The sequence below is a fragment of the Furipterus horrens genome, unplaced genomic scaffold (genome assembly GCF_987537825.1).
Source record: "Furipterus horrens unplaced genomic scaffold, mFurHor1.1.pri manual_scaffold_13, whole genome shotgun sequence".
Classification (NCBI taxonomy): Eukaryota; Metazoa; Chordata; class Mammalia; order Chiroptera; family Furipteridae; genus Furipterus; species Furipterus horrens.
In genome coordinates this window covers 32,405,404-32,419,980 of record NW_028327183.1, presented here as the reverse complement: position 1 = coordinate 32,419,980, position 14,577 = coordinate 32,405,404, and the positions used below count along the sequence as shown (strand labels likewise).

The 14,577-nt window shown below is 58.2% G+C and overlaps 1 protein-coding gene across 6 annotated transcripts in view; it reads left to right on the top strand.

Moving 5' to 3' along the window:
* The window catches only part of PIEZO1 (piezo type mechanosensitive ion channel component 1 (Er blood group)), a 65,374-nt gene that overhangs the window by 26,982 nt on the left and 23,815 nt on the right, over positions 1–14,577 (top strand). For all 6 annotated transcript variants that reach the window (XM_090261210.1, XM_090261211.1, XM_090261209.1 and 3 more), the window contains exons 2-5: positions 4,241–4,336; positions 10,936–11,058; positions 12,036–12,078; positions 12,193–12,331. In XM_090261210.1, coding sequence (XP_090117336.1) covers positions 4,241–4,336; positions 10,936–11,058; positions 12,036–12,078; positions 12,193–12,331 — 401 coding nt within the window. The remainder of the gene's footprint in view (positions 1–4,240; positions 4,337–10,935; positions 11,059–12,035; positions 12,079–12,192; positions 12,332–14,577) is intronic.

Sequence of the window (14,577 nt, the reverse complement as noted above, 5' to 3'; positions counted from 1 at the left end):
CCTGTCCTCAGTTCCTGATGACGGGGAGGGCTACAGGATGGGAACCTAAGCCAGCCCCTTCTCTTAGCCTGCTCCCCCTGCCTGCTCTGCTGGGGCTGGTATCCAGCTGCCCAGCTTTCCCAGCTCACATCCTGTAGGCCAGCGTCTAGGGCTGTCCGGGCATCACTTGCCTGCCCAGTGGCAGCTCCCTGGCAGGGCTGATGACAGATGGAGTCAGGGAGACCAGCCAGCCAGTGCCGGCCCTCTCGCAGCCTGTCTCGGCCGATCTGGCATGCTCTGGTGAGGCAGCAGGGCTTGGACAGGCTGCGCTTGAAGACATCCTGGGGCCCCTTGGAGGGCTGGAGCCCCAGTTTCCTCATCTGTGTGGGTGAATACCCACCTCTCAGAGCACGCACTGCCTTTGTCTGTTTGACTGTGCGATGTGCTCCTGCAGCTTTGATGGTATCTTCCGAGGAGCAGGTCAGCTGTGTGGTGAATGAATAAGTGAAAGAATGAAGGACTCTGCTGGGCACATTGTTCCTCATGCCATGGCAGGCCCCATGCTGGGCCCACGGGGGTCCCTCCCTGTGGAAGGGGGGTGGGGCAGCAGCCCATGCAGGATGCAGCTGACAGGGCTGGTGGGCAGTCTGTCCCAAAGTGCTTTCCGCATACTCCCCTCTGCCTCTTCATCTCCCATTTCCCGCTTTTGGCAGACAGAGCTTCTCGGAGGTTCTTTTCCTCCTGCTCAGCCTGGGAGTGGGGAGAGGCAAGGCCTGCTCATGGCTCCACTGGCAGCAGCCCTGCCCCTTGGGCTCTGGCTTCTGAAACCTTTCACTGATTTCAGGGGTCATTTGTTTATTTTGGTAGAATACCCATAACATAAAATGTATCATCTTAACCGTTTTTTAAAATATCTTATTTATTTATTTTTAGAGAGAGCGGAAGGGAGGGAGAAAGGGAGAGAAACATTGTGTAGTTAGTTGCCTCCCGTGCTCCCCCAGCTGGGGACCTGGCCTACAACCCAGGCATGTGCCCTGACTGGGAATCAATCCAGCAACCCTTTGGTTCACAGGTCGGTGCTCAATCTACTGAGCCACACCAGCCAGGGCTCATCTTAATCATTTCTAAGTGTATAGTTCATTGGCATAAAATATGTTCTCAGTATTGCACCACCATCACCATCATCCACCCACAGGACTTTGTCATCAGCCTAAACTGAAATTCTGTATCCATTAAACACTGAATGCATTCCCCCTGTCCCAGCCTCAGGGCCTCTTAGAGAGCCAGGCTGGGGAGACTGTAGGAGACTTCTGGAGGTGAGGGCTTGTCCCTCCTCCTCCTCAGAAGCTGTGCCTTTGCCTCCAGAAGCCTCCCCGTTGCCTACTTCACATTAGGTGCCCTGTCATGGGCTTTGAATGCCAGCCACCCTTGGTGCATGTATACTGGCTCAGTGCCTGGTGTTCCTGGCAGACCAGGACATGAGTGCCATAGGGCAGGGACCTGCAGAATAGGTCCTCGGGAGAAGGTGACTCTGATGGCTAGGTGGGTAAGTGTATGGAGGAGCAGATGGATGGAGGGTGGATGGATGGGTAGGTGGGCGGCTGGATGGATAGCACCTGGCTGGGGAAGCTTTCACCAGGCTGGGACAGAGGGGGAAGGGTGCCACCTCTGGGGACAGGCTGGGGCTGGTGCTGGTGCTGTGCTGCAGAAAGTGGCAGAGTCCAGTGGCCTGAACAGCACAGCTCTAGAAAACAAAAAGGAACTTTAGAAGCCTTTTCCATAAGTGCATTTCCCTTCTGCCTCTTGGGCCAGATCAGATTGATTTTTTTTAATGAAAATGTATAATTATTGATAAACTTTAGATTTAGAGTTGAGCTGATTGTTATAGCTCGTGTGTGTAATGGAAAGAGGAGGTGTCTTAACTTCATGGACAGCTCCCCAGGGACTGGAGCGTGCTGCAGTGTCCAGAGAGGAAGGGGGGTGACCCAGAACTTGGAACCACAGGGCTGACCATGTGGATCTTCTGGGTTCCCATGTTACTGTGGTCATAGAAGGGGCTTAGTTAAAGGGTTGGTGGGAAGGAGCTAAAGCCCTGCATCTCAGCCCTGCTCTGGGCACCTCACATCTGTGGTTCCCTTTAACCCCCTTGATGACAGGTCGCTTTAACCCCATTAAACAGATGTGGAAACAGGTCTGAGGGACGGCGAGCTGACCACAGGGGCCACAGGGCTGGGGATAAGAGTTGGCCTCGTGTGGGCTGCAGCCCTGGCTCCCGACTCAGCAGCTCTGCCGAGGGAGCGCTGGCTTGTCCTCTCACTTCCTGTGAGATGCCTGAGCTGCTGGTTTGGGTGAGGGACTTGGTCCAGGGGGCTCTGGTGAAGGTGGAGATCAAGGAGGGAGGAGTGTGTGTGTGAGCCAGGCTGTGCTCCCTCTAGAAGACGTCCTGGGGTCCCAAGTCCTGGCAAGGACGGGGGGCAGGAAAAGGTGTGGACAGCACCCCCTTGGCACTGCCAGCAACCATGGGCCTGGGTGTGGCGTTGCATGTTGGCAGGCAGGCTGCTGGGATTTTGGTGGTCTGAGTTCTTCAGGGAGGAGTTCTTCCTTTGTCCCCACCTCTGGGGTAGGACGGCTACAGCCTGTCCTAATTGCAGGGACCCCAAGAACCAAAGCTTTCCAGCACAGGAGGGGAAGCCATCATCACCAGCTAGTGATTGGCAGCAAATAGCGCTGTGTCTGCAACAGTGCTGCCTTCAGAGTGGTTCACACCCCTTGTTCGGAAGCCCCTAGGGAGGTCGCTGTGATCTGGGAGGCCAGAAGCTGTGGAGCAGGCAGGCCTGGGTCACACCCCCTGGGAGCCCCCGTGCTTGGAAGGTGTGGGTGGGGTGCAGAGGCCTCTCCCTAGAGGCCTGTTATTCTGGTCCATTCTGTCCCTGGGGGAGACCACCCGGCCCTGGTTTATTTTTAGCACACTGCACCTGGCCCTGCTGCCTCCCCCGGTGGGAAGGAGAGGAGTCAGGTTCCCCTGCTCAGTCACAGACATCTGGGCCATGGTGCTGGGCTATTAAAGAGGTCACAGATTTGTGGAGGGTGCTGGCGCCTGCCAAGTTCTGTGCTGTCCTCCTGGGCCTGGGTGGGCAGTGCTGGGGTCAGCATGGGCCTGCTCGTTATCGGTGGTAACGGGCAGAGGGGGCTGTGGCCTGGGGTGCCTCACCAGTGGTGCCTGTGTGCTGCTGGCCCCTTGGGTAGTGTGCAGTACCTCTCAGGCATCCCAGGAAAGGCTGAGTGGGCCCTCAATTCCTGTGATGAGACCAGCTTCGAATATGTTGCATGTCCCCATTATCTCCTGATAACTCTCAATTCCTGGGGGGCAAAGGATGTTCCCCTGGCCACCCTGCTGCACTTTGTCAAGATAGCATCAAACAGGGTGAGACTCAACAAACTGCCCACGGGGTGGAAAGACATGTCGAGTTAATAAGAGGAAAGGCAGGAGCAAGCTAATGACACAGAGACAGAGGCAGGAGCCAGGCCAAACGCTCCACGCCAGGCATCCACTCGTGTGATGGGGGATGTGCTGGGGAAGGCACAGCCACAGAGGGACTGAGCAGTAGGGTCAGGGCTGCTGGAGAGGTGGCTCCCTGCCTCTGGGGAGGGCAGGGGACAGTCCCCATGGCTATACACAAGTGAAGGCTCAGAGAGCTAGACCCCAAAAGTCAATTGTGCTCTATGTTAATTAAAAATATAAAATTTTGAAAAGGAGAAAAAGCAAGTTAGGAAGATCAGTCACCATCTCCGTGTCTGCCCACAGGAGGATGGATACGGCTCTCTGGTGTGTGCCTGAGACATACCGGCATGATGAGAGCCACACGTTTCTGTAGGGAACATTTGCTAAAATGTAACATTGGTGAGCAGACTATTAGAAGGACTGAGTGACAGTGCATGCAGTGAGTGATGGAAAGTGTCACACGTTGTCTGGGGACATAATGTGACAGTGGACATGCGCTGAGTAACAGGTGGCATGTTGTATGTTGTCAGGACACAGTGTGACAGCATGTGAGTACCAAGTGACAGGTGACGTATCACAGGTGGAACAGGGTGGCTCATCCATGCAGGGATGATGAGCACAGCATGGAGGTGGACGATGGTATGGGGTGATGTTCTTGGGGGGTGATGTTCAGGGGCCTTTGTCCAGGGGATGGTGTGGGGGTGTGGGGTGGCCATCCCCTGCAAGCAGCCATGCTAACCATGCGTCTCCCCCCTGCAGCCTGTCTGCTCCGCTCCAACGCGCTCTCGCTGGTCTACTTGCTGTTCCTGCTGCTGCTGCCCTGGTTCCCGGGCCCCTCCCAGCACAGCATCCGAGGTGAGCACCAGGCAGTGGCCCCTGCCTGGAGGCAGGAGGCGCAGGGCTCAGAGCTCTTTGTCTCTGTGCCCCCAGCCCAGGCACCCAGTGGGAGGGAGGCATTGAGTACTCCTCAGAAACACTGGGCAGCAAAGAACTTTCTCTGTGGTTTAACAACTGTGGGTAGAGGCTGGGGTCCCAAGTCTAATTTTCATCACAGACCCCTGTTAACTTCAGAGCCTCTTTTCTGACTATGTTTTAAAGGGGCATGCTGAAGGTAATAGGGTGGGGGGCACTGGGTGGATTCCTCTGACCCTGAGGTGCCCTCCACATTGGAGGCTCAGGCCCAGGACTGTGGGCCGGCCAGTCTCCCCACCAGCTCCTTCTCCCACCCCCTGCCCTGCCTTCAGCACCCTCTGTGCATCCCCTCTGCCCCATGAGGCTCCAGCCAACCCTTAAGTCCAGCCACTGTATCGGCCCTTCCTGCCCCCGCGCGTAGTCAGGCTCCATCTGTGTTCACTTGGCGCTCTGTAGGGCCTTGGTTTACCTCCAGCCACCTCATAGTTCAGGAAGCGTAGCATACCTGAGCTCCTGGACGGTGGGCACTGTCTCAGGCTTTTGTGTCCACCACACAGACAGAGGTAGGAAAGCCCATCAGGGAGCTTTGCCCACTGGAGGGGTTAGACAGTGGGGCCCACAGCATGGACCCCTGCAAGAGGGGCTGTGACCCGGCAGGCTCTTGCCCCATCTCAGGATCCCGGGTCAGAGGGGGACAGAGTAAGTGCAGGCTCCCTCCTCCCTGCCCAGCAGATGCCCTGAGGCTGGTCCTGCATGCTGGGGATGCTGAGCTGCAGCAGGGTTACATGGGGACAGGTGGCAGGAAGAGCCCCACCCTTTCATTCAGGGACTCCTGCCACCCACTCTCTGGGTACTTCAGCCTTCAGTGTCCATTTTGTCCCAGCTTTCCAGTCAGGGCATGTGTTCTGGGACCTGTCCCTAAAGGTCATTGTCCTGTGTCCCTTGGTGGGAAGGACCCTTAGGTTTCAGAGGGTGAAGAGAGGCACCCAGGCTTCAAAGAGGGTCCCAGGGAAGTGGGTGGTCTGCAGCACGAGCCCCAATGCCTGTCACATGGGTGAAAAGTGGGCCCACCAGACACCTGACGGTTTGGCTCAGGCTGCGAAGGGGGCCAGGCACTGTCCTCAGGGGTGCTGGCTGCAGCGGACTGGCTGCTTGGGGGCCCTGGGGCCTCTGAGTCCTGTGGCTGCTGGCACAGTTACTGCACTGAGGGGCGGGAACCACATACCTCGGTTCTCTCAGTCTGGAGGTTGGAAGTCCAGCACCGTCTCTCGTGGCTAAAATCAGGTGCCACCGGGCTGGTTCCCCCTGGAGACTCAGGGGGAGAACCCGTTTCCTTGTCTTTTCTTGCTTCTTGTCCTTCACCTCCTCTCTCCATCCTCCAAGCTGGCAATGGCCTCCCAATTGTCACCCTGTCACCCTGACTCTGGCCCTCCTGCCCCTCTCCCTGTAGGACCCTGTGATTACAGTGAGCACACCCAGGGTCCCAGGATCAGCTTGTTCTAAGGTCAGCTAACGGTTGGCAGTCTGATTCCCCCTTCGCTGTGTAAGGAAACTTATTCACGGGTCCAGGCACGGGGGCGTGGATGCCCCGTGAGGCAGCATTCTGCCTCCCAGAGGGGGACAGGTCACTCCCTTTCTTGCCTGTCACACTGGCTCTAACTGCTCTATCATGCTGCCTCCTTGCTCAGGGCGTTTGCAGAGAGTACTGGTCTTGGAAGACAGGGTTAGTTCAGGTGCGTAAAGGGGAGGGGCCCCAGCACAAGCACAGTTTGGGGAGCTTCTGGGGATGAAGCCAGACCCCTCCCAGGCTGACTCAGCTGTCTGCCCAAGACTCCCTGCTCAGGCCAGCTGGCCCCTCTCCCCTCTCCTCCCCCGGGGAGGATCTGCTGGGCAGAGTCTGCTACCCGGGCCATCCTCTTTTCTCTGTGGAGCCAGTTCTGTTTGTTCCCAGGATCTTGGCTAAAAGCTGCTTGTCCCGTAAGTATTTCAGTAAATATTTCATGCCCTTTACATGACTGGAAACACTTTCCTCTGGTTGGCAGCGGAGGGAGCGCAGGCTGATGCCAGAGCCTAGGCCAGAGGGGTCTGAAGTAGGGAGGGTTAGGATACAGAGGGAGGGGCACTAGGGGGACTTCCCTCCTGGCCTCTGTCTGTCCATCTACCGGCCTCAGAGGCCCTTCAGGGACAGAGAGACTGGGTTTTTCTGGGTGGGAAAGAGGAAAGTGGGAGGACTGCCCAGGCCTGAGCGCCTGGCCATGCGTCATGAATTGCACAGCACTGGGCCTTGGCGCTGGCACCTGGATGGAGGTCTGATGCTGCCCCGGGCCCATGTGGGCGCTGACCCCTGTCCCCACCCCCACGTGGGCGTCAGCCTGATGCAAGGGGAGCCCAGGGTGGAGCTCCCAGTGCAGGAAGGGGAGGACTCCAGAGGTGTCCGCCTCAGTGTTTCCTCAGGGAAGTTGCAATTCCTACATTAGTCACTAGGGGTCGCCAAGCAGGGGCGGGGTTGGTGGGCGTGGGCCACGTGCCCAGGAAGGTCAGGGCAGGGCAGAGGTGCAACAGAAGCTTCAGGGAGACTGCAGAGTCAGCTCCCGGGACCCAAGGAGGACCATACCTGCCTTAGAACAAAACCCACCTCATGCTGCCCTGCCCTGTGGGCCCCTGGGCTTTGCCTTAATGGAGGTGCTTCTGCGGAGGGCCTCGCATGCATGGACTAAGTCACAGAGCAGTGCACCTGAGTCTCCCTGACATCTGCTGGGTGATGGGATGAGGAGCCCCTGCGTGTAATTCTCGTCATCCGTGCCCAGGCAACACATCTTACAGTCTCGTGCCTGTGAACAGAAGATGCTCCCTGCCAAGCTCTCAGTAGGGCAGGCGATGTCCCTTTCCAGGTCTTAGCAGAGCAGATGGTGCCCTACCCCCAGGTGTCAGCCTAGCAGGTGATACACCCTCCACCCCCCTGTAGAGGGTCTTGTGGCTTGGACTTTGGTTTGCCCCTTGCCCTCACCTCTCTGGACCCTCCTCAGTGAGATGCAACCTCAGATGACTGGGGGACGCTTCTTCGTCCCTTGGCTCCTCAGAGCACTTCCTGGGACACCCCTGTGCCACCCCGAGGGAGCCCTATGTGTGTCCCGCCAGCCCCGCTTGGCCCTTGTCCAGACTGCGTGTGTGTTAGTGTGTGTGTGGGGGGCTCATCACAGCCCAGGAACTTAGCACTGGGGTTGGCACCACATCTGCAAGGGACCTGGGCTGCCCCAGAAGAGGGGAGTGTGAGTGGGGCCTTTGTGGACAGAAGTTCAGGGGGAAGCCAAGGGTAGAAGGCCAGGGGTCCATGAACTGTGGCTGAGGGGTGCGCAGTGGGAGTCAAGGCCCTGCTGAGGGCAGGTACACTCTGGAGCCTTTGCAGACTGAGCAGCCACCATCAGACTAATCTGGGGGGACTCAGACCCAGGGCTCCCACTCTAGGTCAGACAGATGGTCTTTTAGAAACCACCTCTCTGGGAGGAGCTCCCATTCCTGTGCTTTTGGGGCCCTCAGTCTCCCAGCCCCTCTTCCTGTTTTTCTGGAACTTCCTGCCTGAGCATGAGGCCCTTAAATGGAAGCCCCAGGACCTCCAGAATGGATAATTTCTGTGCCCACCCCTCCCTTGCCATGGACAGGGGTCAGGGGCACCTGTTTCCCAAGGGCACCTGCCTGTGCAGGCCTTGTGCGGCAAGTGAATGACACTAAGGTCCCCAGGGGAGAGGGCAGGCAGCACCTTCCAATAGCTGTACCGGATGGGCGCCAGCGACCTCCACCCCGCTCCCCTCGGCTCCCTCCTTCTCTGCTCACTAATGGTAGCTGCTCATTCCTCCAGTAGTCAGGGCCGAACCTCGGAGTCTACAGGGACCCGTTTCCAGCACCTCTAATGGGTCCCAGCCACACCCCTTTTGCCTGCCTGACCCCCTGCTCACCCAGAGCCAGAGCTGTCCTCTGGGCTGGCCCATCCCTGCTGCCGGCCATCCCCCTCCCAGCTCAGTGGGGCTGGGCAGGCAAGAGAGCATCCCAGCTTTGAGAAGTGGTGTGTTGAGTGCCTGGCAAGGCCTCCCCTGGACGAAGCAGGCCCTCCCCCCTCTCCATCTCCACCCCCGCTTCCTGGTCATGAGACCAGCATTAGAGGTGGAAGAGCAGGGGCTCAGCAGGGCCCCGAGAGGGATGAATTCATGGATGAATTCAAGATGCCACCAGACTCCCAAGGAGGCATCAGGAGCTTAGGGCTGGGGTGGTGGGGGGTGGTGTTAGAAATGGACATTTTGGGTGTTGGCAAGCAGATGTGGGTCCACAGCCAACCGCCAAGAAGAGGGCCTTGGCCTCCGTCTGACCCCACAGATCAGTGGTGCTTCTCAGACCCTCTCTGCCTCTCCCAGATGGGAAGGAGGAGCTACAGCTGCAGAGCTGTCACAGGGTCCGGGACACTGCGGCCAACCGAGAAATGAAGTGGGAAGGGGAGGGAGGACCCTGGGAAGTGCTGATTATCTGATGTGCCTGCAGATGGACAGACGTCCAGGGTGCTGGATAGGAAGGCTGTCAGGAGTGATCCAGGTAGGGGGTGGTGTCCCTCTCCTGCCCAGGGGCCTTACTACTGCTGCTCCCTCCCTGACCCATGGGCCTTGGCGTGTACGAGGAGCCCATCAGTCTTTACAGTGCCATCAGGGGCAGCCACAGGTCTTTGTGGCTTGGGAGCAGGGTGAGTCCATGGAGTAGGACAGGGGTGGCCCTGGGCAGGTGCCCTCCCACCACATCACCCATTGGGACTTCCCAGATCTGTAAGAGAGGAGCCATGTAGGCCAGCCAGGCAGAGGGAAGGCTGAGCAGGGGTGGGGGGAAGTGTTGCCTTTGCACCCTGTGGCTCCTATGGGCTCCTGGTAGGGAGGTGGAGCAGGCTGGCCCCTGGAAGGTTCTTTCTGCGGCCTCTCTCTCCCCTTGGCTGGGGCTCTGAGTAGAGGGGCCCAGCCAGGGCCCAGGGCCAGACTCTCGCATTCATTTTCCATTTCTCCTTCCTTCCAGTGGGCTGTTTCTTTCACCAGCTCCACCCAGCTTTCCCTCTCACTCACCCCACTCACACCTGGCCACTACAGGTCAGAGGCTGTAATTGAAGGGTCAGAATCTCAGGGCTAGGAGGGACTAGAAATGAGTGAGGCAAAGAAGGTGTCTAGACCCTGCTGGGGACCTCTCTGCGCTGCCTGAAGGAGCCCCTGGCCCTCTCTGGGCCCAGGTTCCCTTGGTAAAATCAGATGAGATAGCAGGTGAATGATGAAGGATTCAGCCTTCATCGTAGGCACTTGCATGTCAGTCCATAAGCATCACCTGCTGGACCAGCCCTAGGGGACGGGAGATGGGCCCATTCTGAGGCTATGCAACAAATAGTGATTGTGCTGAAAGACAGTGAATGAAACAAACATGGGCCCTGAGCTTGTCAGCCTCTGTGCAGGAGAAAAAGAGCTGGTCTGATGGTGACCCCAACTGTCCCCGTGCTCCAGGAAGTTGAAAGAGGGGCCAGCTGCTCTGCTGAGTTGTCATTAGCAAATCAGCCTGCCAGCAAGGGTGAGGACTGCGGGCTCCTGCCAAAAGGCCAGGGGCTGAGGAGGAAGCTGCCCACAGCGGGTTTCTGAACCCAGGATTCAGAGCTCAGAGTACAGCAATAAGAACCAAGTGGTTGTCTCTGGTCCTGGCCTGTGCACCAAGTGGGAGCTGCCCACCCACTCACAGGGCAGAAGCGACTCCAGGACTTTCCAAGCCCTGCTTGCCAGGGAGCAGGGTGCAGCCCTGGTTACGAGTGCCATGTCCCACCAGGTGTGAGGAGCAGAGGGCGCTTGTCTAGGACTGCCCCTACCTGTGCTCATGGGCTCTCAGCCCCGCTCCCACCACCTGCAGAGCGGTGCTGGCACATAGGCAGCCATCATTCCTGTCTGCAGTGACTCGTCCCCCCTCCCATATGGGAAGCATTTAGCTCCATGACAATCCCCAGGAAGGTGAGGCTCTCTCCCCACTTTTCTTGAAGAGCCAGAGTCCCAGTCCTGTCCCCCTTCACCCACCGATTCTGGGGTATGTTTTCAGTCCACACTGTGAGGTGAACCAGCACTCTGGCCAAGGCTGAGCAGAGTGACTCAGATGCTTGCTGGACACGTGAACAGACCTGAAGGTGTCTCCCCAAGCATGAGGGGCCTTTCCCTTCTGTGCTGGCTCCAGCCCCAAACTGTCCCGTACCCCCAGGCAGCAGGTGGGCTGATGTGCTGTGCTCTGCTGATTCCCTGCTTTGTGACTGTGGTCACGTCACCTCACCTCTCTGTGTCTAGAAATTGAGATTCATGACAGTGCCTACACATGGGGCTACTGTGAGCAGTCAGGAGAGTGGTACAGAGCACTGCATGAGACCAGCTGCTGGAGCCCCACGGGACCCCATGTACACGCTCAGTGTGTGTCCAGGGCTGGTTGATGGGGCCTGGCTCAGGGCTAATGACCAGGACTGCATGCTGGTCTCACCCCTCCCCCTCTGCCCACAGGTCACACTGGCCGCCTCCTCCGAGCCTTGTTGGCCATCAGCCTCCTCTTCCTGGCAGCCCACCTCACCTTCCAGATATGCCTACATACTGTGCCTGGCCTGGAGCAGCTTCTGGGGTCAAACTGTGAGTTACTGAGGGGTGGGGCAGGGGTGCCTAGGGGCAGCAGGCCTGGGGGAGAGCTAGCAGCTAACTGTAAGGTAGAGGGGGACAGAGTCACCGCAGCCCTTCAGGAACCTCACATCCTCTCGGGGAGGTTGGCTGCCCTGTCCCACCCAGGCTTTGCCTAATAAGGCCATCCAAGTGCCTCTCTCTGATCTCTGTCCAGCCGAGAGGACCTGAGTAACGTGCTTCCCCCGTAATGGCCAGCCGTGGGGCTGGGCCAAGCATTGGTGTGGTACTGATCAAGAACATGGAGTCCAGCTTCTGGGCCAACCCTGGTCTCAGACCCCTCTCCCTCTGTCAGCATCTTCCCCCCATGCCTGCTGGGGTTCAGAGACTCAGCCCCACTGCCCTTCCCCCTTTCACCCCTCAGTGGGTATCTCCAGCTGGCACCCAACCCTCTGACTCCATTGACGTCCACACCCCAGTCTGCAGGTGAGGGAGCCTTAGGCTCCTAGTCCTCCCACTTGGCTGGGGTCTCCCACCTCCAAGTCCCCTAGGCTCCCTCCTGACACCACACTCAGCCACATGGGCGGGCATGGTGCAGCACCCCTCTTCCCATGTCATTCTGCAGTTTAGAAACTGGAGGGAAGTCAGGTGCCTCTCAGGTGTACTGGTCCTGGTGGCTCTGAGGACTGGCCTCCCAACCCCAGCCACCAGTGAGCAGCTGGCTTCTGCTGATGGGCCTGAGAGCCTGGCCCAGCCTCCTAGCCACTTAGGCAGAATTGAAGGACCTTTGACCCACCTGGCTTCCCTGCTGGGCTTCAGTTTCCCTATCAGTAAAGAGTTTTTGTTTTTTTTTGAGCAGCCCTGAGGCCCACCATGGGTGCCCCCGAGACCAGGTGTTTCATGACTCTGAGGCTCCAAGGGCCTCCTGGTGACAGGTGGGGGTTGTTCAGAGCCCACCTGCCTGACCTGGTTCCATGTGCATTTCTCTTCAGGCAGCCACTGGGAGAACCTTTCCCGACACATAGGGGTCATGAGGTAAGATGCCCCTGACTCCCTCTGGGATTTTCCAGGCCCAAGGGGAGGGTCCACACCCTCCCTGCTGGCACCTGCCCTCCTGGGCTGACCAATGGGTTCTCTTGCCCCTCACAGGCTGGACCTGAAGGACATCCCAAATGCCGTGCGTCTGGTGGCCCCGGACCTGGGCATCCTGGTGGTCTCTGCTGTGTGCCTTGGCCTCTGTGGGCGCCTCACACAGGAAGCCCGGCGGAGCCAGTGCCTCCAGGAGCCGGTGAGCGGTGGTGGGCAGGGTGCACTTGCATGGGGAAGGGGCTTTCTAGAGCTGAAACCTGGACCGTTGAAGACTACTTTTCTTTTTTTTCTTGTATAACAAATATGGACTTTTACTTGTAAGAGTCAGTATGTGCTAATGTTAGTGAAAAATAGGGTACCAGAGGGGAGAGAAATGCCTGTCCCATGGCAGGGAGCACTAGCAATATAGTGTGGTTCTGGCAGGGCCCACTCTTGGGGGACACATACGGGGAATTCAGGTGGTGTCTGTGCCCTTAGAGACCATCCTAGGGGAGATTCTTTGTGGCCACGGGCAGTAGGGAGTCAGCAGTGCTGAAGGATGGTCTATGCCAACCATCAGGGAGACCTAGGGACTGACAGACAGATGGACTGATGGACATAGGGGTGGAAATTTGAGAAGCCACTCCCACAACAGCATCAGTGGGCTTGTGGGCAAGGTGGGGGCTGTATGGGTTTAGGCCAGCAAGGCCCTAAATCAGAGACTGTCCTTGGAGGGTCCTGCCATGGGTGAGGGGGGTCTTCAGGGGCAGGGTGTGAGTATAGGGTCCTTGATGTTCTCCTCAGTTGAAGGCTCAGCACCCTTCTGTCCTGTACAAGGGCTACAGTCAAGAGCCAGCCTGGGCTCTCCCCTCAGTAGGGCCTGGTCTCCAGGGCTGGGCAAGGTCTGTGACCATGCAGGGGTCCTGGCACAAGAACCTTCTGGGGGCTCCCCCCCACCCCCAGCCCCAGCATTCCTTTGTCCAATAGCTAAGGCTTTGGGGACATGAGGGTCTTGACCTGCAGAAGAGCCCTTAGAGAGGCGGGGACTTCCCACAGCAGGTCAGGGTGACTCAGCCTGCAACCGACCCAGCCTATTGCCCCACCCATTGCCACTCCACCTGCAGGTCAAGGCTGACACCTTCGTTTCAAGGGGAAACAAGGAGCTGGAGGTCAAGTCGCTTTTCCAGGCCTTCGTTGAGGGGTAGAGCCAGGGCTGGAACTACCCTCCTGCCTGCCCTTGGGTCGGCCTCCTTCTTCCCACAGGGGCACGTGGGCACCAGCAGGCACATGGGCCAGGGCTGCCTCTGGTTTCCTCATTAGCAGAGCTAGAGCTTCCCGGAACAACTTTGCCAGGAAGGGGCTGGGTTATTCCAGAAATTTGTGGGTGGGCAGGGGTGTGGGCCCTTCACTCCATCCTGCCCATCACGGCTGGCTCTGGTCTGCCAGGCAACCAGAACAGGTCAGCTTCACCCAAGTGTCCTCAGTGACATAGAGCCTGTGCCACTCTGCCGACCTAGGGGCGACAGGTATAGACAGACCTGGAAGCAGGGCGGTGGGGTCACCCTTCTCAGATGCCCAGTTTTAAAGCCCAGAGCTAGGAGTGGCCCATGCTCATACGTGGTGCACACATCATGTGCACATACACATCCTGATTGTCACACCCACGTACAGGCGTGCTCTGAGAGGGTAAGATGGGCTGTGGTGGGGGTGAGGGGACGGGTGGATGTTTCTGCCCAGCCTCCCAGGATGGCCTTTGGGAGCTGGGTTGGGCTGGAGTCAGGCCTGGCCAGGCTGGACACCACGGGCAGCCCAAGCACCTGTCCTTCCACCCAGCAGCTGCCTCTGGTTTTTCCACTCCCAGATATACTCATTTCTCATGGGTCTTCTCAGAAGCTTTCCCAGGGCTGGGGCCAGGCTGTGGGCAGGGCTGAGCTCAGGCCTGGCTGCCCCACCTTCCAGCAGCTATCTCCCCCTTCTCGGCTGGCTGGTGCCTCCTATTGTATGCATTCTGGGGTCTAGAGGGAACCCTGGTTATGCGTTCTGACCTCAGCACCCTGGGTCCTGTTCTGATACCCAGGGTCCTAGATATCTTGTAGCCTTATTCTCCTAGCCTGCACCCTCTCCTTCCAAGCACAGCTCAACTGCACCTCCTTGGGGCCTCCCCACCGCTGCCCCCAGGTTCTGTGATGATAGGACCTGTCTGGTTCATCTCTCCTGTCTGGTTCCCCCATTTGCATTTGATGGATAGGAAACAGACTCAGAGAGGTTAGGTGATTTGCCCAAGGCTGCACAGATCGGAGACCAGAGCTGGAATGTGACCAGGTTACCTGGCTCCAGAGCCTGTGCTCTCAGCCCAGATGCCTAGTGCTGCCTCAACGGCTGGGAAAGGCACAGGAAGGCTGCACATTTTACAGATGGGGACCTGGGGCACGGCCAGGGCATCTGTCAAGAATCCAGGTTCTTTCT